The sequence below is a fragment of the Giraffa tippelskirchi genome, chromosome 10 (genome assembly GCF_054371585.1).
Source record: "Giraffa tippelskirchi isolate mGirTip1 chromosome 10, T2T-mGirTip1v1.2.pri, whole genome shotgun sequence".
Classification (NCBI taxonomy): domain Eukaryota; kingdom Metazoa; phylum Chordata; class Mammalia; order Artiodactyla; family Giraffidae; genus Giraffa; species Giraffa tippelskirchi.
In genome coordinates this window covers 19,214,011-19,241,688 of record NC_137284.1, presented here as the reverse complement: position 1 = coordinate 19,241,688, position 27,678 = coordinate 19,214,011, and the positions used below count along the sequence as shown (strand labels likewise).

At 49.6% G+C, this 27,678-nt stretch overlaps 1 protein-coding gene across 3 annotated transcripts in view; it reads right to left on the bottom strand.

The window, feature by feature from the left end:
* The window catches only part of KIRREL3 (kirre like nephrin family adhesion molecule 3), a 130,086-nt gene that overhangs the window by 68,337 nt on the left and 34,071 nt on the right, over positions 1–27,678 (bottom strand). For 2 of the 3 annotated variants that reach the window (XM_081534968.1, XM_081534967.1), the window contains exon 3: positions 24,639–24,788. In XM_081534968.1, the coding sequence (XP_081391094.1) occupies positions 24,639–24,788 (150 nt within the window). Of the gene's footprint in view, positions 1–24,638; positions 27,034–27,678 lie in introns of all 3 variants that reach the window. The other variant, XM_081534969.1, reaches the window with a different exon arrangement.

Below are 27,678 nucleotides of genomic sequence, written 5' to 3'. Positions count from 1 at the left end.
CCAAGGGCCAGGTGGGCGAGGCCCCACCCTGCTTGGGTGTCCCAGGGGCCACAGGGCACTTTTGGTACATCTGCCTCTGGAGGCGGGACATGTGCTTCGGAAACCTAAAAGTGTTAGCCTTTCAGTCCTGTCCAACTCTCTGCGACCCCATGGACTGTAACCTGCCAGGCTCCTCTGTCCGTGGGATTTTCCAGGCAAGAATACTGGAGTGGGTTGCCATTCCCTTCTCCAGGGGATCTTCCCGACCCAGGGATCGAACCCGACTCTCCTGCATTGCAGGCAGATTCTTTACTAGGAAGCCCTAGCAGCCATGTAAGAAGTTCAGTGCCTTGAGGCCACTGCCCTGGAGAGACCACGTGGAGAGACCACACAGAGATGGAGGGAGAGGTCGAGGAGCCGGTACCCTAGCCCCCACCCCCTTGCCACTCGCCGTTCACAGCTTCCCAGCCTAGTTACCAGACACATGAGTAAAGCAGACTTTGACATGACCCAGCCTCTCTGGGGGTCTGATGGCCATGACACACCCTGAGCCAGAACCGTTTGGCAGAGCTGGGTTTAGCTTCTTGACCTGCAGAAACTATGAGAGCAGATAACTGATCACTGCTGTTTTAAGCCCCCGGGTTTGGGGATGAGTTGTTATATAGCATCAGAGAACCGGCAGGGATTTTGCAACGGTATCTGTGCTCGAAACATTGTGAGGCACCATGCTGCTTGTCACGTGCCTTCCCAGCCACAGTCGCCCTTCTCTCTCTGATAACCCTGAACACTGGTAGGGCAGGTATTCTTAATTCTGATTTTACAGATGAGAAACCGAGAGTCAGAGAGGCCGAGTGATGTGGACAAGGGCAGGCGGCACTAGGGTTCAGGGATCTGACGATAAGTCCATGTTGCTCTGCCACTCATGGCTCCATTCCAACTCACTGCTCACCACGTGGGAACCCGAGTCTTTGGCCAAGTTCAGAGTGAGAGGTGGGTGTGATGGAGGCAACAGGAAGGAAGACCTCTGGGAAGGAGGTGAAGTGGGGGGGTGGTCCTGGAAAAGGAGACTAAACCAGCGGGGATATCAAGGGACTGAGGTCTAGCCCTGGACTCCTATCTCCTCCAGGTCAGCACCAAACAGGAACCCTTAGGAAAGGTGTGTGGCTTCTTGGGGTGGCAGGCATGGGTGTCAAGGCTGGGGAAGCGGGGCTCAGCCAAGAGACAGATAGAGGTCCTAAGTCCTGGGAACTGGGGTGGCCCCTTCCCCAGGGCCACGATCATCCAGAACTCCTTCTTGGGGGCCCGAGAGGGCAGAAAGCTCCTGCTGGAGAGAAACCAAGGGTGGAGGGAGCAGGGGACTCGCTCTTGGAGCTGGGGCGATGGTGGAGGAAAGGCAGTGCTGGATTCCCCAAGAATCCTTCCAGGGAGCGGGTCAAATGCTCAGCCCAAGCAGCTGCATAAATTAGCAAACTTTACATGGGTGTGTGTGTATGTGTATGCGTGTGTGTGTGTGAGACCTTCGCAGGTACCTGAGTCTAGGGCCTGTTTGGCTGTGTGTGTGCATGTGTGTTTGTGTCCCTCTCTCACCCAACAACAAGAAGGGCTGTTGTCTGTGGACCTGGTGTCTCTGCTGTCTCTTGCCCGCATAGAGCAGGTGGAGGGTGGACCTGCTTGGTAATCTGGATGGTTTAAACAAGTCCTTCACGTCTCCCCAGGGCACTGGCCCACAGCCACCAGGTTGATTGTGTAATGGCCACACTGCACTCGTCCAGGGCTGTTAGAGCCTCCCTCTGCTCAGGGAGGCTGGAAGATTCTTCGTGGGTGAAGATGCTCAAGCCCAGAGAAGTAAGTTCACTTCCTCAAGGATGCACAGCTGGCTCCCAGGTTTCCTCTCTTTACAGTGAACCACTTTGGGAAGTTGTCACTTTATTCAGCAGGTGAAGGGGTGAGAGTGCCCAGGGATGGTTGTTCCCATCTCAGTTGGCACCTCTTCTCCATGCTGGCCTGCTGCTCTGGGGGACGGAGAGGCCTCCCTATGGGTCCTGGGTGGGAGTTAAGTGTGGTTCCTCCTCCAGCACTTTCTCTGAGCCAAGCTTGGGACTGAGCCCAGAAATTCCCAGAAAACTAAGCCATGGTGTCCAGCACCTTCGCCCCCTTCCCCCCACCCCCTCATCCCGAAGTCCTGCACATAATTGGGACAGGTGTCCGGCTCAGAGCCAAGCACTGCCCCCATTTCACAGATGAGGAGGCTGAGGCTCAGAGAGCTCAGGTGATTTTCCCACATTCACACAGCAGTGAGTCCTTTGATCACGTCTGCTGGGTCTCTTTGGGCAGAAACGGGGTGATCACTGAACCCCAAAAACCTGAGGCGGAGAAGCATAGGGGAATTCAGCTTCTTCCCCAAATGATGTCATCAACTGACACACACACAAAGAGGTGGTTGAGGGGAAAAACTGCATTTCTGCACTCCGAGTTTCCCCTCTCATTAATTTTAGTCTAATTTGATTACTGATTCTTCGGTAAACAGCAGTCTCCCTCTAACAAGCCAGGCTCTTCCTCCACCCCCCAACTCCGACCCCGCGATTGTGTTGCTAATCAGCCAGCGTATCAGGAAAGACTCGCTGTTAATTGTCCCGGGGCCCTGTCCTATCCTGGGTGCCAGGTAAGTGATGGCGGGCGAGAGGTAATTATAATCAGACCTAATTGGTAATTATAACAGATCCCGGCCAGAAATTGTCTTCAGTTAGATATTCCCAGAGAGGTACTAATAGTCTCCGGGGCGTCTGAGAGCCACACACTCAGGGCAGGGGGCTTGTGAGGAGCGGGTGGCCTCACGCGGTGGTGTTCATCCTCCGACCCTCCACTGAGGAAAGCGACACCAGGGCCTCACGGCTCAGGGGCCAGGAGGCGGGGACAGAACCGGACTGGCCCCTGGGCCAACCTGGCTCCGGCAGGTGGTACACACTCGCCTGTACCCGAGGTTGAGGCCTCTCACCCCACAGGACTGCCCGCAGTGGGTGTGCAGGTCATACCCGTGACTCAGTGGCTCAGGACCCTGAAGCATGGAAACTTCTGGATCGTTATTGCTCAGGCACCGTGGGATGTTTGCTGGTAGAATCACTGCTGAATTGAGGCATGCGTGAGAGTTCCCTGGCTAACAGAAATTGAGGGGAGTGACTCTCACCGCCACTTGGGTACCCTTTCTCTGGGCATTTACTTGCTTTTTATCTCTAGCAAGGGCTTTGGGAAGTCTTGGTTGGCCTCCCTTCTGTTAACCAGGATCCAACTAGCCAGCACTTTTCTTGCTGTCAGACCCGTGCCCCAAACACCATGTGGTTCTCTTCTTTGGGGCCCTCATATGTGGTGATGAATGTCCGCAAGCACCTGCGATGGCTCCCCACTGCTCACACCCAAGTTCAAACTCCTCGCACACTGCTCAGCCTTTCCCGACGAACCCCACCTGCCACACTCCTCTTTATCCCCTACAACCGTCCCTAGGCTGGCCTCTCAGTCAGGGCATGCTTTTCTTTCATCCCTCTGTGCCTTTGCTCCGGTTCTTATGACCATTTTTTTAAAAACAGCATCACTCTTTATAGTTTCCCAGTGTCAGCAGATGTTCTCAAGTTTGCATGTCTTTAATTTTATTTTATCTATTTATTTTTGGCTGTACCTCTTGGCTTGAGGGATCTTAATTCCCCAACCAGGGGTTGAAGCTGTGCCCTGGGCAGTGAAAACAGGGTGTCTTAACCATTGGACCCCCAGGGAATTCTTTGATGTTTTATTTTTTAATTTAACGAAATTAATTAATTTATTTACAGTATTTATTTACCTTGGCTGTGCAACCTCGGGGCATTTGGGATCTCAGTTCCCTGACAAGGGATCGAACCCAGGCCCCCTGGAGTGGAAGTGCAGAGTCTTAATCACTGGACTGCCAGAGAGGTCCCCTGATTACTACTATTTTTTATTGTTTATTTATTTGGTTGCTCTGGGTCTTTATTGCTGCTTGTGGGTTTTTTCTCAATTTGTGGCGAGCGGAGGCTATTCTCTAGTTGCGGTGCTCAGACTTCTCATTACAGTGTCTTCTCTTGTACAACAAGAGAAGCAGCATGGGTTCTAGGCCACACGGGCTTCAGTAGCTCCTGGGCTCTAGAGCACAGCCTCAGTAGTTGTGGCACATGGGCTTAGTTGCTCCATGGCATATGGAATTTTCCTGGAGCAAGGATTGAACTTGTGTCTCCTGCCTTAGTAGGTGGATTATTATTATTATTTTTTTTTTTACCACTGAGCCACCTGGGAAGCCCTGATTATTTTTAAATAATCTACCAAATAATTTAAATAAGTAGTCTACTAAAATTCTTCTCTTCCTACCAAGGGAGAGTTCAACAGTCACTTCCCTCGTGAAGTCCTCCCAGATTATCTTGGTTGAAACGAACACTTTCTCTGTATCTTGTTTATACTTTTAAACACTTCTTTCATTCTGTCTTATATGATTGTCAAGAGTTTCTATGTCTTCTCTTTCCCATGACCATAAACTCCTTGAGGGCACTGCTGCTGCTGCTAAGTCGTTTCAGTCGTGTCCAACTCTGTGTGACCCCATAGACGGCAGCCCACCAGGCTCCCCCGTCCCTGGGATTCTCCAGGCAAGAACACTGGAGTGGGTTGCCATTTCTTTCTCCAATGCATGAAAGTGAAAAGTGAAAGTGAAGTCGCTCAGTCGTGTCCGACTCTTCACGACCCCATGGACTGCAGCCCACCAGGCTCCTCCATCCATGGGATTTTCCAGGCAAGAGTTCTGGAGTGGGGTGCCATTGCCTTCCCCGCCTTGAGGGCACAGATGATGTTTTATACCTCCACTCTGTATCTACGTGGTGCTTTTACACATAGTTGGCATCTAGTGAAGATTTGGTGAGTCAAGGAATGAGGGAATTGACGAGAAGCCTCCACTTCCAGGCTGCATCATGACATCAGTGCAAATGCTTGTGGGATGGTGACCTCCACACCTCCAAGTCTAAACCTTTGAATCTGTGCCAAACATTGGATGCTGTTGGTTTGCTGGAATTAGGGTTAGGTGGAATTTAGCCAGGAATGCCTGAATTCTGTTTAAACCAGCCTCTCTAAAGTCCCATATGGCTACTGAGCACTTGACATGGGCTTAGTGCTACTGAGGAACTGTATTTTTAGTTTTATTTGATTTTAATTAATTTGAAATTAAAATTAAACAGCCACTTGTGGCGGGTGGCTGCCATATTGGACAGCAGGCTCTAGAGGCTCTACTGGGAGTCCTCAGAGACCCATTGCCCAGGGCAGCATGAAGGGCCTGGCATCAAAGCCCATTTTGTGTCAAATGAGGCTGCTCACAAGCTATTCCAGTGACTCACATTCATCCAATTGAAAATGGGATCTATTTTTAATGCATTGTTATTTTTTCAGTTCTGAAGTGGGTATGACATTAATGATAACTCTCCATTAGCTGGAATGCAAGCTTAGCCAGGAAAGAGCCTCTCCTTGGCCATGTTGAGGAACATGAATCATTTAGTTCACTGCCCGTGGAGCAGATCCAACTCCAGCCCGTCCTGGGGCCTATTTCTGCACCACACCCTCCAGGGGGCATTTCCAGACCAGGCAGTGAGAGTTCAGCTCCAACCTCTGGGCTCTTTACAAGAGATCCACTGTTAGCAGGGAAGGAACACGCTGCCCACTCTTCTAGGCCAAATCGATTAAATTGTCCAAACTCTTCTCATGTTTGAACCTCACCTAACACCCATTCACGTCTGCCCTTGGTGACTCCTCGGGAATGACTGGATGCCACTGGCATTCTGTCTTCCTTCATCTCCTTTCTGTTTCTGTTGCTCTTTTAGCTGCTGATCCTCACTATGAGCTCCCTGAAGGCAGGTCTAGGGTTGGTGGGATCAGGGCGGCAGACTCAATGTAGGTAACAGGAATGCATTGAGAGGCCCAGGTGAATGGAGGCTGGTGACCACACGGCCATGAAGGGAGCAGCCATTGCACGATTACTGCCAAGCAAGAGAACGGACTTAATGTTGCCAGATCTTTGCAAGAGAAGCCAGAAGATTTCCCTGGTGGTCCTGTGGTTAAGACTCTCTGCTTCCATTGCAGGAGACTCGGGCTCAATCCTTGATTGGAGAAGTGAGATCGCACATGCTGTAGGTGTGGCCGAAAAAAACCAACCAAAAAACAACGAACCAGAAATCTGAATTTTTAATACATAATCCTCCAGAATCTAAATGTCCAAGAATTTAAAAATCTCTAAAGATACTTTAGGACCCTGATGCTGGGAAAGACTGAAAGTAAAAGGAGCAGGGGACGACAGAGGATGAGATGGTTAGATAGCATCACTGACTCAACGGACATGAATTTGAGCAAATTCCGGGAGATGGTGGAGGACAGAGAAGCCTAGTGTGCTGCAGTTCATGGGGTTGGAAAGAGTCAGACACGGCTTAGCGACTGAACAGCATCAACAACAAAGATACTTTAGGAGCCGACCGGACATGGTTGTGCTCTGGATCTGACCTGCCAGCGGCCAGTGGCTACTCGTGAATCTGGACTCTGTGAGTCATAGGGTCTCTGCCCACTCTGACATCTCTTATTCTTGGGCAGACCCCACACCAGCTCACACAATGGAGGTGTTTGTCACATCTCGTTGGAAAGCTCCAGACTCCTGAGTGCGATGCCCAGGGGCCTGTCCTGGGAGTGCTGCCCACAGCCCTTCAGCCACTCCCCCAGGGAAGATAAGATGTGGCGGCTCCTCTGTCCAGCAGCTGGAAGAGTGCACCCCCTCTGGGTGGGCACCCCTCGGAGGGGAAGCGATTCAGTTAAGTGCTGGTCCATGGTAGTGCTCAGATCCTCCCTCCAGGGAATCACTGCCTGCTATGGATTTTTAAGACCAGCGGCTGGAGGATCACTCTCCCCCACCTGTTTTTCTTTTCTTTTGGTGCCGATGTCTCTAGTCAATAAATAAGTGGGAAGTAAAGGATTTGCAAGAAAATAGAATTCAGTCAAAAGGTAAACTGTGAGCTTAATAGCCCCTGGGAGACTGCCACAGACTTCGAAATGATTCCAGTTTGATGCGCTCTTCTGTTAAGTCCGGCTTTCTGAGCTCCGATTTGCATCTTGGGGGTTTCCCTGATGGTTCATATGGTAAAGAATTTGCCTGCAATGCAGGAGAGGTGAGTTCGATCCCTGGGCCAGGAAGATCCCCTGGAGAAGGGAAAGGCAACCCACTCCAGCATTCTTGCCTGGAGAATCTCACGGAGAGAGGAGCCTGGCGGAGTCCAGGGGCTCGCAAAGAGTCGGTCAAGACCGAGCGACTAACACATACACTTTTTATACTCCTGCATCTCGAAAAGGTAATCTTTAAAACTGATTTCCCTCGGCTGCGTCTTACTGGTGTAGAAACAGAACAGACTGTTGCATTACCCTAATAATATCAACATTTCACCTACCTTTGCTTTAATTATCTTTCTGTCTTGCCAATGGAACTCATTTTAATAAGATTTATAGGTGGTGGGGAGGTGGGGTGAGCGGGTGTGCAGCTCAGATAATGGGAAGCTGATTTTCCCTCACTGGGTGTCACGGGTATAAAAACATGAACTAAAAGTGTTGCAGCACTTAAGTAATAATAATGTCAACATTTCACCTGCCTCCCCTTAATTATTTTTCTTTCTCACTCTTGCCACTTGAACCTGTTCAGATAAGATTCGTGCACAGATTAAAAACCAAGGGCCTTATTCTCTTAGGCAGACACGGTGATGCTTTTCCTGTGATTTTGTGTGGAGAGAGAGCTGTGAGTAGCAGAAAGGCTTTCTCTTGGATCTTCCTGGAGCGAGATTGGAACCTGGGGATCCCAGATGGACCAGTGGCCGTGGACAAGGAAGGCAGGTGACTGTGAAGGCAGATGTGGGCAACAGAAGCTGGGCACAGAGGAAGAGTCATTTCTGTACACCAGCTCTCTCCCATACGTGCTCCTGGGCAGGGGTGAATGGGTCTCATTGGACTGGCAAGGAGGGGTCCTGATGACACATACCACTAGGGAACCCTCCGAGGTGGTGGCCAAGGCAGCTGGGATAGCCCTAGCTTTGCTGTGTGGCCTTGGGGGAGTAACTCAACCTTTCTGAATCATAGTTTCCTAAAAATGAAGATGTTGGTCTGGATTAGCCATTCTTAAAATCTGGGGAGCTAACTGACTTAGTTTAGTCCTTTGAAAATATGAAACCTCTCCCCAGAAATGCACAACTTCATTCAGAATTTCGCATGCAATTTTATTAGGGATAAGAGGCTCTATACTCAAATCCTTGGCATCACCGTGGGCTCCTGCCGTTCTCTTGGACTGCTGTCTACTGGCTCCGCTGCTACCCTCCAGGTCTGGGTCCCCTCACTGCTCATCTGTATCCCTGCAAACGCCCCTCACAGGTCCCCTCCCCTGGTCCTCTTACAGTCTGGTCTCAACCCAGCAGTCAGGGTGGGGCTTTTCAAATGTAAGTCAGAGCCTGTCACTCCTCTGTTGAGAATCCTTCAAAGACTCAGCTTTTTCACTTCAAGTGGAAATTTTCCTCCAAGATTCACAGCTAAATCCTTCACCTCTCAAGTCTGTTCAGAAATCAGCTTCTACAGAGAAAATCTGACTAGAACTACATCAAGTACAGAAATTGAATTAATAACAAAAAATCTTCCCATCAAGAACACTGCAGGTCCAGACAATATCACTGGTGAATTCTATCAAATATTGAAAGAAAAAATATTATCAATCCTTCAAAAAACCTTGCAGAAAGTAGAAGAGGAACACTTCCCAACTCATTCTAATAAGACTAGTGCTACTCTGATACTAAAGACAGAACCATCACAAAATAACTACAGACCATTGTCCATCATGAATACTGATAAAGAGTCCTCAATTCAAAATTAGCAAACTGAATGCAGCAACATAAAAAAGATTATACACCATGATCAAATGGGATTTTTCCCAGAATTCAAGGTTGGTTTGACATTTGAAGATCAATTAATATAATCCATATTAATAGAATAAAGACCAAAAAAAACACATGATCATCTCAATTGATGCAGTAAAAGCATTTCATAAAATCTAGTATCATTCATGGTAAAAGCTCTTAACAAAGGAGGAACAGATGGATACTTCTTCAACCTGATATAGGGCACCTATGAAAAAAGTACAACTAACATTATCCTTTATGGTGAAAGACTAGACTTTCTCCTGAGACTGGGAATAAAGTCAAGTTGTCCGCTCTCAGCAGGCTTCCTAGGTGGCACTTGTGGTTAAAGAACTTGACTGCCAATGCAGGAGACCTAAGAGATGCGCGTTCAATCTCTGGGTTGGAAAGATCCCTTGGAGGAGGGCATGGCAACCCACTCCAGTATTCTTGCCTGGAGAATCCCCATGGACAGAGGAACCTGGTGGGCTACAGTCCAAGGGGTCTCAAAGAGTCATATACAACTGAATCGACTTAGCACACACACACACTGCTCTCACCACTTCTATTCAACTTTGTACTGGAAGTTCTAGCCAGTCCAATAACTAAAAAATGAGCAACAGATTGGAAAAGAAAAATTAAAGCTATCTTCATTTTTAAACAAAATGATAGTACACAGAGAAAATCTTAAGGAACTCACAAAAATTATTAAAACCTAAAAAATGAGTCTAGCAAGGTTACAGGATCTAAGATCTATATATAAAAATAACATTTCTATATATTGGCAATGAAGAATCTGAAAATAAAACTAAGAAAACAATTCCATTCAGGATAACATCAAAAAGAATAAAATAGTCGGGAATAACTTTACCAAAAAAATATGACATACACTGAAGACCATAAAATGTCATTGGAAAAAATTAGAGAACTAAGTAAGTGGAGACATATTCCATGTTCATGGATTGGAAGACTCAGTATAGTTAAGATGACAATTTTCTTCAAATTTGTCTTAGCTTTGGCACAATTTCTACAAAAAATTCCAGCAACCATCTTGCAAACATTGACAAGTTGATCCTAAAATTTATATGGAAATACAAGGGATTCAAAACAGCTAACACCATTTTGAAAAAGAACAAAATCAGAGAACCTATCTTTCCTGACTTCAAACTTTAGCATAAAGTTTTTAGCAATTAAGACAGTGGAGGGTTGGCATAAGAATAAACATATAGATCAATTTATCATGATTGAGAGTTGAGAAATGAACCCTTACATTTTTGGTCAATTGATTTTTGACAAATGCAATTCAGTGGGGGAAAGGGTAATCTTTTTCAACAACTGAAGTTGGGACAACTGGGTGGCTATATGCAAAAATGATGAATTTAGTTCCTTACCTGACAAATTACCCAGAAATTAATTTAAAATGAATCATAGACTATTCGTTGGCACTGATGAACTTATTTGTAGGGCAGTAATAGGGCGGACAGAGAGAAAAGACTTGTGAACACAGCTGGGGAAGGAGAGTGTGGGATGAATTGAGCAAGTAGTATTGAAACATATACATTACCATGTGTAAATTAGACAGTGGGAATTTGCTGTATGATGCAGGGAGCTCAACCCAGTGCTCTGTGATAATCTAGAGGGGTGGGATGGAGGCTCAAGGGGGAGGGGACATAAGTATACCTATGACTGATTCATGTTGATGTGTGGCAGAAACCAACACAACATTGTAAAGCAATTATCCTCCAATTAAAAAATGAATAAATTTGAAAAGGATAAACATAAAAAATGAATCATGGGCTATTTGTAAGAGCTAAAACTGTAAAACTTATACAAGAAAATATAAATTTTTGTGACCTTGGGTTAGACAGAGTTCTTAGATGTAATACCAAAAGCACAATCCATCAAAGAAAAGAAACTACTAAATTGGGCTCGATTAAAATTAAAAGCTTTTGTACTTCAAAAGATACCATTAAGGAGATGACGAGACAAGCCACAGACTGAGAGAAAATATTTGCAAATTATATATCTGATAAAGGACTTGTATCTGGAGTGTACACAGAACTCTTACAAAGGATAATCATAAAACAAATGATGCAGTTTAAACATGGGCAAAAGATCTGAATAAACCCTTCACCAAAGAAAATAAAAAATGGATAATTAGCAGGTCCAAAGATGCTCAACACATAAGTCATTTGGGGAATGCAAATTGAAAGTGTAGTGGAGAACCACTTCAATCTAATAGATTGGTCATCACAGAAAAGCCAAGCAATACACAGTGTTGACTAGGATGTAGAGAAACTGGAACTCTCATACACTGCTGGTGGGAACAAAGTAAAATGATGTAGCTACTTTGGAAACTTTGAAAGCCCTCAGTCCCAAATTAGCAAACTGAATGCAGCAACATTGAAAAAAAAAAAAGATTGAACACCATGGCCAGATGGGATTTCCCCCAGGAACTCAAGGTTGGTGCCGCTTTGTCACTTTCTTAAAAAGTTAAGTGTAAGCTTTCCACATGGTCTAGCTATTTCACTTCCTAGGAATCTTACCCATGAAAAGTGAAAACACACACATATACACGGACTTGTATGTGAATGCTCACGTGTGCGCTTGCTAAGTCACTTCACTGGTATCTGACTCCCTGTGACCCTAAGGACTGTAGCTCACCAGGCTCCTCTTGTCCATGGGATTCTCTAGGCAAGAATACTGGAGTGGGTTGTCATGCCCTCCTCCAAAGGATCTTCCCAACCCAAGAATTGAACCTGCGTCTCCTGCATTGCAGGTGGATTCTTTACCTACCATGTGAATATGGATGCTCATAGCAGCATTAGACATACAGACTCAAACTGGAAACAATTCAAATGTCCACCAGGTGATGAAAGAATAAACAAAATATATCTAACCATACAATGGCAGAAAGCAAAGAGGAACTAAAGAGCCTCTTGATTAAGGTGAAAGACGAGAGTGAAAAACTTGGCTTAAAACTTAACATTCAAAAAATGAAGATCATGGCAGCTGGTCCCATCACTTCATGGCAAATAGATGGGGAAAAAATGGAAACAGTGACAGACTTTATTTTCTTGGGCTCCAAAATCACTGCAGACCGTGACTGCAGCCATAAAAATAAAAGACGCTTGCTCCTTGGAAGAAAAGCTTTGACAAACCTAGACAGCATATTAAAAAGCAAGGACATCACTTTGCCGACAAAGGTCTGTATAGTCAAAGCTATGGTTTTTCCAGTACAGATGTGAGAGTTGGACCATAAAGAAGGCTGAGTACCAAAGAATTAATGATTTTGATTTGTGGTGCTAGAGAAGACTCTTGAGAGTCCCTTGGACAGCAAGGGTGTCAAACCAGTCACTCCTAAAGGAAATCAGTCCTGAATATTCATTGGAAGGACTGGTGCTGAAGCTGACGCTCCAATACTTTGGCCACCTGATGGGAAGAGTTGACTCACTGGAAAAGACCTTGGTGCTGGGAAAGACTGAGGGCAGGAAGAGAAAGGGGCGACAGAGGATGAGATGGTTGGGTGGCATCACTGACTCAATGGACATGAGTTTGAGCAAACTCCAGGAGGTACTGAAGGACAGGGAGACCTGCCTGCTGCAGTCCATGGAGTCACAAAGAGTTGGACGCGACTGAGCGGCTGAACGACCACCACCACCATACAATGGGATACTACTCAACAACAAAAAGATATGAACTATAGGACTTCCCTGGTGGTCCAGTGGTTAAGAATCCACCTTCCAAAGAGGGGACATGGGTTCCATCCCTGGTCAGCGAATTAAGATCCCACATGCCTTGGGGCAACTAAGCCTGAGTGCCTAGAGAGGCCCACATGACACAGTGAAAGATCCTGTGTGCTGCAACTAAGACCCAATGCAGCCAAATAAACAAGTGAATAAATATTACAAAAAAAGAGAAATAATTTACGGACACTTGCTATAACATAGATGTCTCAAAAACATGATGCTAATTCGAGAAGCCAGACACAAAGGCCACTTATTTTAAGAGTCTATTTGTATGAAATATCCACACAAGGTACATCCACGGAGACACAAAGCTGATCAGTGGTTTCCCGGGCCTGGGGATGGGAGCAGAGATTGACAAGAGATCTTTTTAGGAAATGACCTAATAGTAGGTTATGGCCATGGTTGTATAACTTTATATATTCACTGAAAATCATTGAGTTGTGCAAGTAAAAGGGGTGGATTTAATGGTATATAAATTAACCTCAGTAAAACTCTTAAAAAATAAAGGGGAAGATGGAAAAGGTCACCTCCTCTGAGAAGTCCACCGTGACTGCTCAACTTGCCCTTTTCTCCAGGAAACCCTATCTCTTACACTCTGCTTTACATTTTTTGATAGCTCTTAACACCTTCTAATAAACTATAACATTCTCTTCTTATATTTATTGTTTATTGCCCCACTCCCTTTGCTAGAATATAAGTTCCACGAAGGCAGGAGATTTTAATCAGTTCTGATCATGTACACATTTCCCGTGCCTAGGACAGTGCCAGGCATACAGAAAGTGCATACAGGTATATTGAAAAAACAGAATGAAATGGAGCTTTCCTGGTGGTCCAGTGGCTAAGACTCTGCACTCCCAATGCAAGGGGTCCACGTTCAATCCCTGGTCAGGGAACTAGATCCTGCTGGCCGCAACTAAGACTCAGCGCAGCCAAGTAAATAAATAAATAATAAAAATAAATATTAAAAAAAGAAAAAGAATGAAGGAAGAAGCCTTCATTGGCGGATTCCTTCTGAAATACAGCAGGACCCTATGGCTTGTCTCCCCCATGTCTTCCACCTGCCTTTTGTCTGTAGAAAAACTTTAGCCAAAGATGAAGTTTAATCAGAGAAGTGAGAAAATGCAGAAGCAAAAGAAAACAGCTAAACAGGACAAAAAATAGTAATTGTTTAGTCATTAAGCAAAGTCCAGGACTTTTAGTTTCTCCTCAAGAGCTATAGACAATATTCTGAGCCATATCCTGTCAGCTGTTTTGCAGACACCAGAACCTCCACCCAGTAGATGTTAATTACACGATGACCAGACTGTAGCCATGACATAAGCTGCAACAATGCTGAGAATTGACCTCAAAGAGAGAGGAACAAACTAACCCTGGAACTGAAGACTAACTGTTCTTAAAAGAGTCAGGATGATGCTGGTCAGACCACCGATGACCAATTGCAAGATGACCACCTCCCTTCACCTACAAACCCCAGAAACTCCCTTTTAGAAGCCCTTGCCCACTGCTGGAATCAACCTTTGGACACAAGTCCACCCTCTTCCTTGGATGCCAACCTCTGGAATAAAGCCAACTTTCCTTTCTACCAACCTTGCTTCTTGAGTATTAGCCTTCAAGTGGCAAGCAGCCAGACCCCACTTTTGGTAACACTTCTAGCTTTAACACTGTCTAACCAAGGTTTGATTCTGGTCGGGAGGTGGGGGGGGCTTCTATCGGTTCTTAGTAGAACTGTTGCCCAGGTCAAATTGGTATTTGAGGCTGGAGCAAGAGGAGGGACAGGGTAGTCTCAGGTGACCCTTGCTCAAAGCCCACTGTTCTCTGTCTTGCAGAGTCAGAGGGGACTTGTTTTCCCTCTCCAGGGATCGTGCAACCCCCGTCTTATTTCTTTTCAGACCTCTGTCGACCCATGTGCAAAACAAGTTTTCTCCATCACCCCGCTGAACATGTGTCTTTCTCTGCGTGTAGACAGAGGGGAAGTGAGCGGAGGGTGTGTTTGGGGCTCGAGCAGGGCCAGCTCTTTCAGGAGGATGGCTGTGAGGTCAGTAGCCTGTGTCCCTGTTTCTTGCCTTCCACCCCAGAGGCTGCAGGGGTATTCCTGGCACTGGTGATTTCTTGGCTGCTCACATCACACCACTCCTGACATATTTACATATGGAAAATTCTCCCTTTCGATAAACATTTACAAACACCTTGATCGACTTGTGAAAATGTGACACTCTTTTGGAAGCCAGCCTTCGTGGGCTGTGGGGCTCAGCTATGTATTTTCATGAGACAGAGGCAGTCGTGTGGGTTTCCGGGGGCCTACGAACCTCCCGCTCAGGAAAACCTCTCCCACAACGGACGGAACAATTTAGAGGCCCAGAGCGACCGGGAAAGAAGCTGCCGGCTGTTCCCCTGATGATGAGACTTAATGGGACGGAAAATGGATGCTGTGGGTCTAGGGGCCCTGGCTCCCAAGGTGCATCAGGGGAACAGGGCTGCCAGGAAGGGTTTTCTGAAGCCTTGGTTCTTTGTGCAAGGCTGCCCCTCTGACTCTGGGGGCCTGGGTGGCCATAGGGCTCAGACAGGGTTCCCGGAGCTCCTGGGGCTGGAAAGAGACCTGTGATCGTAAGAGGAGGAGTCAGGCAGCAGTAATTCTCAACAGAATTTGGGGAAAGGGGAGGGCCAGGACTTAGCAAGAAAGGGCAAGGGTTTTCGAGCCAGAAAGACCCAAGTTCAGATTTTAGCTCTTTTTCTTAACTGTTATGTGACCTGGGGCAAGTGAATGGGCTTCTTTGTATGCCAGCTTCTGCATCTGTAAAAAGAAACCTCATGCCTGCCTGCCAGAGATGGTGAGGAGGTAAAAAAGCCCCCCTGTGTGGATGACCCCGCAGTGGGTCAAGGTCCCTGAAATGCTCCTCTCTAGCTGGACCTATGACACGGGGCTCATTGTGACACAGTGGCAAGATGACAAAGCTCTGGCCGCCCCCAGTCCTGACGTAGCTCTGTGCATACTTCCTCTGCAGAAAACTGCCCGTGCGGAGAGACTGGCTCCTGGCATCCTCCATCTCTGTGGGGTCCTCCGTGCGCCCCGGGGTGCAGGGGCTCTCGGGAGCACTCCTGGGAGCCTGCCTCGGGTTGCGTAGCTTTGTCTCTCTCCTCCCTCCTAACATGACACCCTCCCTTGCCCATTGGCTGCTGGAGGAAGGCTTCCATTTAGTGGCATTTTCCTTTCTCATTTCATGCTGTAATGGAGATTCATTGCTAGTTTTAAATCCATAATTTGCCATGAAACCCTCCTCTCAGGCTGGGCTGAGGTCGGAGCGAAGTAGTGAGTTATTCTTACCCTTTCAAGGTCTCCCTGACCAGCCCTGGCCTCTTGGGCTCTCCCCAGCTCTGGCCTTGGGCAGAGTCCCAGGGCTGACACCCATGCTGCCCCACAGGTTGGAGCCAGGAGAGGGCCCTTCACCCCTGGGGGGCTGGCTGGCCCTGCCCCTCCCTCTACATCAACTAGGACTCTTTCCTCAGCTTCATTTCTCATTAGGGGACTCGGTAGAGAAGTGGACCTTGTGCTGGGGCGACATGTTCCTCCAGCTCCATCCTTTTCTGGGCCTGTCAATACTTTTGTGGCATCACTGAGATTTGTCCATTTTCCAACAGTGACTGGCCTTCCCAGGTGGCGCTAGTGGTAAAGAACCCGCCTGCCAATGCAGAAGATGTTAGAGACACAGGTTTGATCCCTGGGTCAGGAAGATCCCCTGGAGAAGGGAATGGAAACCCACTCCAGGCCTGAAGAATCCCATGGACAAAGGAGCCTGGTGGGCTGCAGCCCACAGGGTCACAAAGAGTCAGACAGGACTGAAGTGACTTAGCATGCAGCAGTGACTATAGTCTTGATTGAGGGGCCTTGTTTCTTTCCACCATGGGGGCACTGATGACTCTGCCAAGCTGTGAACTTGTATGTGTGTGTGGGTAAGTGTGTACGCCAGTCCATTTGTCCTCGGTGCACCATGTATCTGGATGCACAAACAGGGACCCGGTTAGGCTTCCTGACAGAGGACCCAGGAGGGTATGTGGAGAGAGCCAGGCTCTTGACGGGGCTTTTTCAGGCAGGAGGGATGTGGGAGGCCAAGTCCAGGCCAGAGGAAGTAGTGATGGCAGAACTGGTGAGGGCCGCCTCGAGGCAGCTGCATTCTGAAAGTGACAGGCAAGTGGCTGAAATCTCACACGCAGCCTTGGAGCTGCTGGTTTCACACTGAACAGTGGATGCTGGAGGATCCAGGGCCAGACTTTTGCAAATCTCCATGGTCTGAGCCCACACTCCTCTTGGCCGAGCAGTGGGGACTGTTCAGCATCTCTTAGGGTCATGCTTGATTACAGCAGCGGAAGGACATACTATCCTTGCTCTCAGGAGCAAGTGGAAAGGACTCAGGGAACAATGACCCCTGAACCAGGATGGAATGAGAAAGAAGCACAAACTGTGGAGTGGCTCTGCATGTCATCTTTCCAGCTCCTCATTTTCCCCAGGAGAAGGAAAGCAGATCCCGAGAGGTTAAACTCAGGGATCCCATGGCTCACCGCTGGTCAGTGGCAGGACTGGGGCAATGATGCTCATTGCCCGACTTCCGGGCCAGGGCCCTGGTCCTGCTTAGACTTGGAGACACGCTGGTGCCCTGGGCACGGTGGACTGCAGGGCTGCCCCGGAGAGCCCAAGTCACTTAGTGGTGGTGGGGGGCAGTGTGTTGGGGGGCAAGGAACTAGAAATGGAGTGGTGGGGGGCAGGAGCAGAAAGCTGAATGCCTTGCATACAGCAGACCCCGGGTCGGCTCCAACAAACCTCCCTGCCTTCCCTTGGGCTGAGGTTGAAGGCAAGAAATGCTGGAATGGGGAGGGGAGGGGCTGGCCCTGGGGTGGCTGTGTGGGGGCACCTCCAGTGTTGAGTGGTAAGAGCTTCCCAAGGTGACATCAGGCATCAGGTCACCTCGGCAAGGCCACTTGATCAGACAGCTTAGCTCTTCTCTCATCCACTGAGTCTATTCCAACTGCCTTTGGCGATGCTGGGTGGGGTAAGGGTGTGTGTGTGCATCTCTTGCATCAGGCCTCTCTCTTCTTTCAGAGGGACCCGCCTGCCCCCTGCCACCTACATTCAGGCCAAAAGGGGAAGCGCTGGGTTTGACTCCATCCCTGAGGGGTCTCCAACCTCTCTGGGGCCTTGGGGGTCGCCCAGCATCTGTGGGTCCCCTTCTTCCGCGCACTCCCTTCTGTTATGGATAGGCCCTGGCCTGGGAGGAACAGCCTCTCCTGACAGCCCACTGAGGCTGAGATGGAGAACAAGGAGAACGGGGGTGGGCTCCTTTCCACGCAACATGGCCGATTAGAGGAAAAAGGGGACCGTGGTGGGGGTTCTGTTAGACAACATAAAGAGGACCACCGTGACCCAGATCCAAAGTCCACACACCTCCACCCAGTGGCTACAGGGACCTTCAGGGAGACACCCCATCTCTGCCGATCTCCCATCAACAACTGCTATGGGGGGAGCATACGGCCTTGAATCCAAGTGTGGACCTCAGAAATCAAGATTCCACCCACAGAGAGCTTATACTATAATTTGGAATCGAGGGACCATTTGTCAGCTTCAAGTAACTCAATGATCCCTGAAGCTACTCCCACCTTGTAACCTACAAGAGCACGTGGGCACAGAGTTAAAGCAAAAAGTCAAAGAGGGGCACACAGTGGCCAAAGAGAGGGGGAGAAGCAGAATCTGCCACTGGCCCAGGGGGTCTTGGGGTGGCCTGGGCCCCTGAAAGGGCAGAGGGGCAGGAAGAGGGTGGGGAGACCGGGCAGTGGGGGCAGGTGTGCATAAGGTGAGGTGCACAGATGCCCAGGTACCACCTCTGTCCTGGAGCTTCGGGAGATAAGGGTGATTGTTCTTGCTCTTCTAGCTCCCATCTCCAGCTTACTTGCTACCCCAATTTGGGGGTGACTGCAGGGTAATGAATGTGGCAGGAAGCAGACACACAGCACAAATGCGATACGGCACCTAAGATTAGGCTGGGGCCCAGGCAAAACTCACTTAATGAGGAGATAAGGAAATCAATTCTGCTTGTCTTTCTGGGTGTGTGAGCCCGGAGAGGCCTGCAGAATTCGTAGATTTCTGCCTGCATGCTGGATGGAACCGCTGCTCCTCCAGACACAAAAGCCTGATCCCCCAGGAAGGAGGAGTCACTTGTTGGTTTCTCTTCGCATTGCAGGAATAACAGTAACAACAACAGGTATAGTAACAGCAGCCAATGCCTGCATGCCTTGTGGCATACCAGGTGCTGTTGTGAGAAATACCTTATGTGTATTATTTCATGAAATCTTCTAAGACTAAGAGGACAGATAAAATTATCCCCCCATATTACTCATGAGGAAACTGAGGCACAGAGAGGCTGAATAACTGTCCAAGGTCACACCACAGGTTTCAAGTGCAGGCAAGTTGGCTGTGGGCTCTTAACCGTGAAGCTGTGTTGCCTCTATAAACACAACACAACACAACACAACACAACACAACTCTCCTGTGTATCAAGGACGTATTATCTACCAGGTACTGTTCTCATGGTGAGGCTCAGTATGATCCCGCTAGTCAGTCCCACCTCTGTCACTACAGTCACCTGGGGGACACTTCCTGAGGCCCTGGCATGTGCCTTTAGGCTAAACATGAGGGTTGCATGCTGCCTTTCAGACACCCAGTGTAGGAGCCAGACGTGTGAACAGTGACTTTCAACAGAACATGATGAGTGTTGTGATTGAGGTGGGACAGAAGGCTAAGGGAGCCCAGAGCAGGACAGCCAGGCCATGTGGCATTCAGGGACTTCCTGGAGGACGCGATATCTAAGATGAATCCTGACAAGTGAGCAAGAAGTGGCCAAGCGAAGAGAGGTGGGAAGGGCATTCCAGGCAGAAGCACATGTGAGCGAAGGCACAGGGGTGTGGTTAGTGGAGGGTGCCGCGAGCTGGTCATTACCCGGGAGCAGGGGCTGGAGAACAAGCTGAGGGCAGGCCTTAGGGGGCCCCGCGTGCCACAGAGGGAGCTTGGGCTTTGTTTTGTGGAGGTGCTTCCTCACCCCTGAAGATCTACTCACCCCCGACAGGGTGACCGGGTGGCACTCTCACCACCTGTTTCTGAGAGAATGATTTTAGAAGCCAGCCCTCTTGGGCCATTTCAGTTCCGCCTTCCTTTGCTGTGGGACCTGGGTTGTGTACCATCTGTCTCTGGAGCCACCTGCCCAGAAGGTTAGGGGAATGGGGACTGGGGGATGCCGCTGGCTCTGTGGACATACAGACCTGAGAGCTCCCCAGCTGGAAGAGCTGCAGACAGAGACAAAGGGAAGACACATCTGGACCTTATTTGTCTGCCCCAAAGTATTTGGGGTTTACATCATTTTAAAGATACCCTCTTCATGTAAATTGACTTACTTTCTGTCATTAAATAATTCATGTTGATGTAGGAAGCTTTGTTTCTACTGGGAGCCACAAGGCAGCAGAGTTTATATTAAAACAAACCAGGAAGAAGAGGGAAATGGGGTAGGAAGCCCGGGAAAATCCCCTTTTTAATAATTAACTTGACATCCACAATCCTCCTCCTCCTCCACCCCCAGCGCCCGACTTTCAATCCCCCCTACCTTGTTCTGCTTCCTCATTTTCATAGCACGTGTTATCACCTGATATCCTACACAGCTACACAATGTGCTGGCTTAATGTTTACTGTGTAGTGATTGTCTCTCTCTTTCTGCTAGAACGAGAGCTCCACTAGGAAGGGGAGCTTTTCTCTCTCATTTACTAATGAGTCTCCAGTGTCTGGCACCTAATACGTGTTCAGCAAATGTTTGTTTATCAGATCCTTGGTGCCCATGTCCTCCTGCTCTGGGTCCCCCCTGCCCCCCAAATTCCTGCCATCCAGCTTTCACGAAGTTAAAGGAGTCAAATGCTATTGCCCCCTTACCTCTCTGGCCCCAGGACAGTTTTGGTATTTTTCAATTCAGAGGTTCCTGCAGGTGGGAGAAGCAGGAATGTGCATCATTTCACAGATAAGGAAACTGAGACTCAGAGTGGTTGAGTGACCAGCCCACAGCTGGTTAATGGCAGGACCATAACTGTTGTCTTCAGGCCTGTGGCTCTGTCTCTGACACCACGATTGCAGGGATGGTCTGGGGGTGGGAGGGTGCCCAGTCCTTACCTTGCTCAGCTTCATAGGAGCTGCCTCTTCCCATTCTTCCTCTCTGTCCCCCTGGCTCCCTCCCTCTGTCTCCCTGGGGTAGCAAACCCTCAGCTCACAGTTGCTCCCCACCTGATTGCATCTGAGAACTGGAAACACAAGGCTCATTAATGTGTCTGTGACTCTAGGCTTGGCTGCCGGGCCAGGTTCCCAGGCCCTCCCTGGAGCACTGCAGACTCTGAGCTAGCCCTTTGGCTTCTCCAAGCAGGCTGCTGGCAGATGCATATTTTAACAATGCACATCTGTTGGCTATATAATCTCTCGTATTTGCCCTTCTCACTTGGTGCTTTGATGGAAGACCCCTGGGGGTCTCCCTCTGGTCCAGCCAATGTTTGCTTTGCAATTTTGCTGGAATACCATCTGATTCTGCTCTCACATCTTCTGCAGGTTCTAATCAGGCTCTTACTTTATTTAATTAAAAATCTATCTCAGGCAAATACAGACAAAATTAGGAATCTCTCTCATTTCTGAAACACAGGGAAGGCAGTGTCCCCCCTTGGGATGCCCCTCCCCCGGCCTTGGGGATCCGGCTGGGACATTCCCAGGCTGAGATGTCATGGCAAAGCAGATGGGATATGGGTCAGAAAGCTGGCTGGCCAGGGTAGGAACAGCCTTCTTTCTTCCACTGGCACTGGAGAAGCCCTGTCTGTCCACCACTGCGAGTAGACCAGGTTCCCTTTCCAAAAGGCTGGGTCAGTGTCTGCATGCAGGGCCTCCCTCCAGGGCAGCAGGTGGGGCTGTGTACCACGGAGAAACTCAGCTGGAGCCCTGCAGGGCCAGCTCAGGGAGGGGACCCATAGGACTAGCTTTAAAGTGGAGACCCACAGGACCATTTAGGGCTGGGGACCTACATGGACAGGTGAGAGACGAGGACCTAGGGTAGCCTTGAGGAGTCAGGGAAGACTGTAGCAGAGCCCGAGGAAGCTGGAGGAGTGGTGTTGTGGTCTTGTGAAAGGTTGATGGACAAACGCCAGCTTAGGCTCCCTTTCTGATCTTAGGAATTCCACCCAGGCCATCCTGCTGGGGTCTCCTGGAAACTCTGCCTTCCCCCTCCTCAGCTGATCTCCCAACTCACAAAACATCTCCCCCCACAAACCAGCTCTGCCCAGAAGGCAGTGCCAGGTCAGGCCAGTGAAGAGGGAGATGGGGGGTGGTGGTGGTGGTGAATGCCTTCTAGATGTGACCCAAGACAAAATTAAGTGTGTTCAGATTAGACCCTGAGGCCCTGCTCGCAGAGCCTGGCTCTTCACCAACCAGACAAAGGCAGTCCTACTGGCATTTAGACACTGAGGAGAGAGCACTGGTTTGGAATTGGAAACTCGGGCGTCTGTTTTGAATGTCAAGTGAGCTGTGTGACCTCCTGTGAGAGCTTTTGCCTCTCTGAGTCTCAACTTCCTTATCTGTAAAACATCTGGGATAACTTGGACTTTGTAATCTAACTGAGATAGTACAGATGAAAGGGGGCTGTGGCTTGGTATGACCAGGTGAAACTCTGATCCCAGGATGAGAACTTAAGGACCAGAAGTGTCCCCATCTATTTGAAGTCCTGTGTGAAGTCAGGAGTGGGCACTGCTCAGGGCCCTCTCAGTTTAGCATTTCTGGTACTCTCTAGAAGGGTTTCCTTGATAGCTCAGTTGGTAAAGAATCTGCCTGCAATGTGGGAGACCGGGCTTTGATCCCTGGGTTGGGAAGATCCCCTGGAGAAAGGAAAGGATACCCACTCCAGTATTCTGGCCTGGAGAATTCCATGGACTGTAGGTCCATGGGGTTGCAAAAAGTTGGGCACAACTGAGTGACTTTCACTTTCACTTTCACCCTCTAGAAGGGGTCCAAGAGTGGGGCATGGTGCTATAAAACCTCTGGAGATAAAGATGTTACAACCTCAGGACTTCTCTGGTGGTCCAGTGGTTAAGAATCTGCCTGCCAATGCAGGGTACTCAAGTTCGATCCCTGGTCCGGGAAGATTCCACATGCCACGAAGCAACTAACCCCCTTGTGCCACAACTACTGAAGTCCACGCGCCTTATAGCCTGTGCTCCACAACAAGAGAAGCGGCCGCAATAAAAATCCTGCACACGCAACGAAGAGCAGTCCCCATCCGACGCAACTAGAGAAAGCCCGTGCGCAGCAATAAAGACACAGCGCAGCACTCCCCATCCCCCCACTCCTAAATAAAATAGAATCCAGTCCTCTTACCAAAAAAAAAAAAAGTCCTACAACTGCTTAGCAAACCTATACTGGCCTTTTGCAATCCTCAAAGATCAGAAAATATAGTAGGCACTAAATCCTCCTTCTCTTTTCCTTCAATCCTCACAGCGATCAGGGGCCGGGTCCCGTTTCAGCCATATCTCAAGAGAGACGCAGGTGGAAGACTTTCCCTCTAACACAGGCGGCCCGCCGCTTCCTGGTCAAGGGACCCCTGCTCATTGACCCTCCAGAGAAGGCTTATTTCTCTCATTCCTTCTGGGGGAGGCTCAGAGGTTGAAGGGGGTCTCTGAGGTTGGCTGCCGGTTTCTCCTCCCCGTCTCAAGAAGCCAAGCTCCATGCTGGGTGAGTGGTCCTCCAGGGCCTATCCAAGCATGCTGGCCGTGTAGATCTGACACCCTCTTAAATATTTCATCTCTGAGCAGCCATGCACCTCAGCTGTCTGGCGGCGAGGAGGGAGTGCCCCAGCTGTTGACCCTGTTGTCAGACTTTTCAACAGCTGCTAGGGGCAGGCACTGGTGGGCCAGAGGGTTTGGGGTGGACTTCCCTCTTCCAGAAGCCTGTGCACCACCCCCAACATCCACCCTTTTGTTCTAGGAGCCTCAGATCCTCACCTGGGGTACCTTCCCCATCCCTCAGGTCCGCGTCAGAACAGGCGAGGTAATGCAAGTGGAGGTGCTGAGAGGGTTGCTGTGCGGCGCGAAGCAAACGTGAGCTATTATTACTGATGCACTGGCATGGTTCCCAGCAGGCCTGGCTCCTCGCTAACATCTGGCTGGAGGAGGCAGTTGATGGGGCTGAACTCTAAATGAGGATGAGGCAGTTGAGGGGGTAGCTGAGCCCATCCCCTGGTCTCCAGGCAGGTGTGTCCGGGTCCGGTACTGGGGACCTCTTCAGGAGGATGTCCCCCGGGGAAATCGAGATGAAGAGAGACCAGGGGGCAGAGGTGTGATGTGGCCTAAGAATCTGTAATGGTTTTCCTGGGGATGATGTAGCCAGCCAGCCCGGGCCTCTGCTGAGAGCTGGGATTCCCAGGGAGCAGTGGGGGTGGGAAGGAGCAGGGCCAGAGTGGTCCCTGTGGATGCTGGAATCACCAGGAGAGCCGGATGGGAGAGGAGGCTAGAGGTGGCTTTGTCAGCACCAGGGGAGGGCAATTCATACAGAAGGGACTCAAGGATACATCCCCTTCTTCTCTGGATCTCCATCATCACACATAGCTCCTGACTTAGACCATATGCACAGAACTCGCTTCCTGAATAAACAAGCACCCAGGAGCCCTCTGTAGCTTCCTCAGCGGCAGTCAAACACACTGGACTTGGGCAGAGTCAGAGGTCGGCTGACACCAGCCTTCTGATGTCCAGGACAGGGATGTTCACTTTCCCCCTTTTGGTGGGGACGGACTGACACAGTGGGGCAGCAGCCCTATTGTCCAGTGGGCAGGCCCCTCCAGTCTGGCCCCTGATTTCTGGAGCTGAGCCCTGGCTGCTTCTCACAGCATCCTTGGCTGCGAGCAGGGACGGTTCTTACCTAGGACGGTGAGGCGCGCAGGGCGGGACCGGATGGCAGCCTGGATGGCCTGGCACTCATACACAGCATCGTCTTGCAGCTCTGCCCGCAGGATCTTCAGGTGATGCTCCCCTGACAGGTGGTTCCCTACCACCAGGTACTGCGGGTAACCTGTGGAGAAGGCAGGTGTATCAGGGGGGCGGGGCGGGGATGGAGAGGCCGGCATGACTGACGGGCACAGTGGGCGGGACATCGAGCGAGGGTTGGGGGGAGTGGGGGTGTGGGGGTGGAGGTGGGGGCTGGTCTTAGGGGCCGGCAGAGCAGGAGGAGATGGCGCAGGGCCCTGATCTCAGTGTAAGGAGCACAAAAGTGAGCTTCCCCGGGGAGTTAGGACAGCATGTGTGTGTGTGTGTGTATAAAGGTATTGCAGGTTTTAAGTTTAGGGATGTCAGAGAAGCTATTATTAGAGCGGGAAGGAGCTGAACATGGACAGACACAATGGGTTGTCACCCTGGAACTCAGCCAGCCAAGCAGACATGCATCCTGATGAGGAAACACACACAGAAAGACAGAGAGACCCAGGCTCAGAGTCACAGAGAAGACAGGGTCAGAGGGAGAGAGAAGAAAGAAACAAAGATAGTTGGAAAAAGAGCAAGAGTGGCTTTGGGGGAAAACTTTGGTTGCAGACGGACAGGAAGTAGAAACCGAGGCCCACCCCCCAGAGCCCAGGAACCTCTGGTCACTTTGGGCCGTTTAAGTGACTCTTTTCTGGTCATTCTTACTATGACCCCCTGGGCCCCCAGGGCCTGATTAAGCACTTAAGTGACACCCAGGACACTTAAAAATTGGGGGCCTCTTATACCATTGGCGAAGAATAATAGATAAATAAAAGCTTGAGAATGATGAATCATTAAGCAGTTTTCCTGCTGCTCCGTGGGTTGAATGAAAATACATCATGGGTTGTGGCTGCCGGGTTGGGCAGAGACTCTCTGTCCCGGGTCTTGGGCCCTCAACCTTCATTTTTTTAATTTATTTATTTTTAATTGAAGGATAATTGCTTTACAATATTGTGTTGGTTTCTGCCATACCTCAACATGGATCAGCCATAGTTATACCTGTGTCCCTTCCCTCTTGAACCTCCCTCCCACCTCCCACCTTTTCCACGCTATAGGTTGTTACGGAGCCCCGGTTTGAGTTCCCTGAGCCATACAGCAAATTTCCATAGCTGTCTATTCTACCGATGGAAGCGCATATGCTTTCACGCTACTCTCTCCGCTCGTCTCACCCTCTCCTTCCTCCCCTCCCACTGTGTCCATAAGTCGGTTCTCTATGTCTGCATCTTCACTGCTGCTGGGCCCTCGATCTCCTTAGTTCCTCCCCACAGGACCTGTCTTCCACCCACCCCTTCCCCTGACCTCTGTGGGTCCCCACATACAGGGTCCCTCTCTTTCCAGAGGCCCATCCACCCTCTGAGAGCCCCAAACTGCTTCTCTTTCTGAAGGGCCTTCACTAGGGCAGAGTGAGTTCTCAGTGAGTTCTCAGCAGGAGGCAGTTGGGCACATTTGGCCTTTTAAAGAGAAGACTAGGGCTTGAGAGACAGGACAGGGGATGTGCCATAGCTCTCTTCAAATTTTTCTGTCTCTTAGTAGGGGTTAGACGTGTTTGTGTAGCTTCTAAGGATTGGACCAAGGGGCACAATGAATGTGGGGACACACTTTAGGTTACTGTTAGCAATGTACTGGTGTCAACAGAGATCTGGGCTGCCAGAGGTGGTAGTGAGGTTCCCGTCACTGGCTGTATTCAAGCAGATGTGTGACGATCCCCTGTCAGGGACACTACAGAGGAGATTTCTTGGGTGCTCTAGGGCCTCTCTTACCCCCATAACCTACAGGTCTTCCAGAGAGAAGGGCAGGGTTCCCTGGGGGTGGGCTGTTAAGGGGCACCCATTCCTGGTCAGTGCAGGCAGCAGTGATCCCCCGCCAGGCTCCCCAGTATGCTTTTGGTGTGCATCCTGTGTGGCTGAGCCTGTTAGGCTCACGTCTTCATGGCTCAGGGCATTGTCCCCAGCATGCCCTCCACAGCTGTTCAGGCCTGGCCGGAGATGCTACAGGGCCATCAGCTGCAGCCCCAAGAGTGCGGCTTCCCCTCCTGCCCACCCTTCCTGCCCTCTGCTGGGCTTTGGGGAGGAGCCCGGGTAAGTTAAGCTGGCTCTCCGCGGGGCCAGGTGAGGAGCTGGAAGGGGGCGCTGGTCCACTTCCCTGCTGCAGCTGCTGTCAGTGTAGCTGGTGGGTGGCCCCCAGCCCCTCCGACCTGCTGCCTTGTGACCAGCTCCTGGTCCCCTGTAGGCATCCTGGCCGGAGCTCGTGTTTTGCTGTCTCGCAAGCCAACAGCAGCCGCCTTCTGCTCTCATAAGCTGCTGAAAACATCAGTGATGGGTTTGTCTGTATTTGCCTAATTAAGCGACGAGTCGTGATGCTGTTCTGAGGACTGGCAGCATCTTTGGAAAACACAGGCCCAGAATCACAGATTCAGAGCAAGTTCTAGCTCCTTCCACTAGTACCATTACTCTCTTTTGCTGCTCTCAGGGGAGGTAAAATTATGGGTGGTCTGGGTTCTACAGACAAACTGCCTGGGTTTCAACGTCAGCTCTATCAGTCCCTAATTCTGCCATCTTGGGCAAGTTACTCTAACTGCTTTGTGCTTCCATTTCCTTGTCAGTAAAATGGGACAATGTTAGTACCTCACACAGTTATGGGGAAGAATAGATAGGATTATCTGTGTAAAGCACCTGACACAGTAAGTAGTCTATAAATGTTAGTTTAAACTCTGTAAAACACAGGGAGCTCAAATCTGGTGCTCTGAGATGACCTAGAGGGATGGGATGGGGTGGGAGGTGGGAAGGAGGTTGAAGAGGGAGGAGACATATGCATACCTATGGCAGATTCATGTTGGTGTATGGCAGAAACCAACACAATATTGTAAAACAATTATCCTCCAATTAAAAACAAATAAATTAAAAATTGAAGATGACAGTGATGTAAGGTAGCCAGAGAGGTCCCTG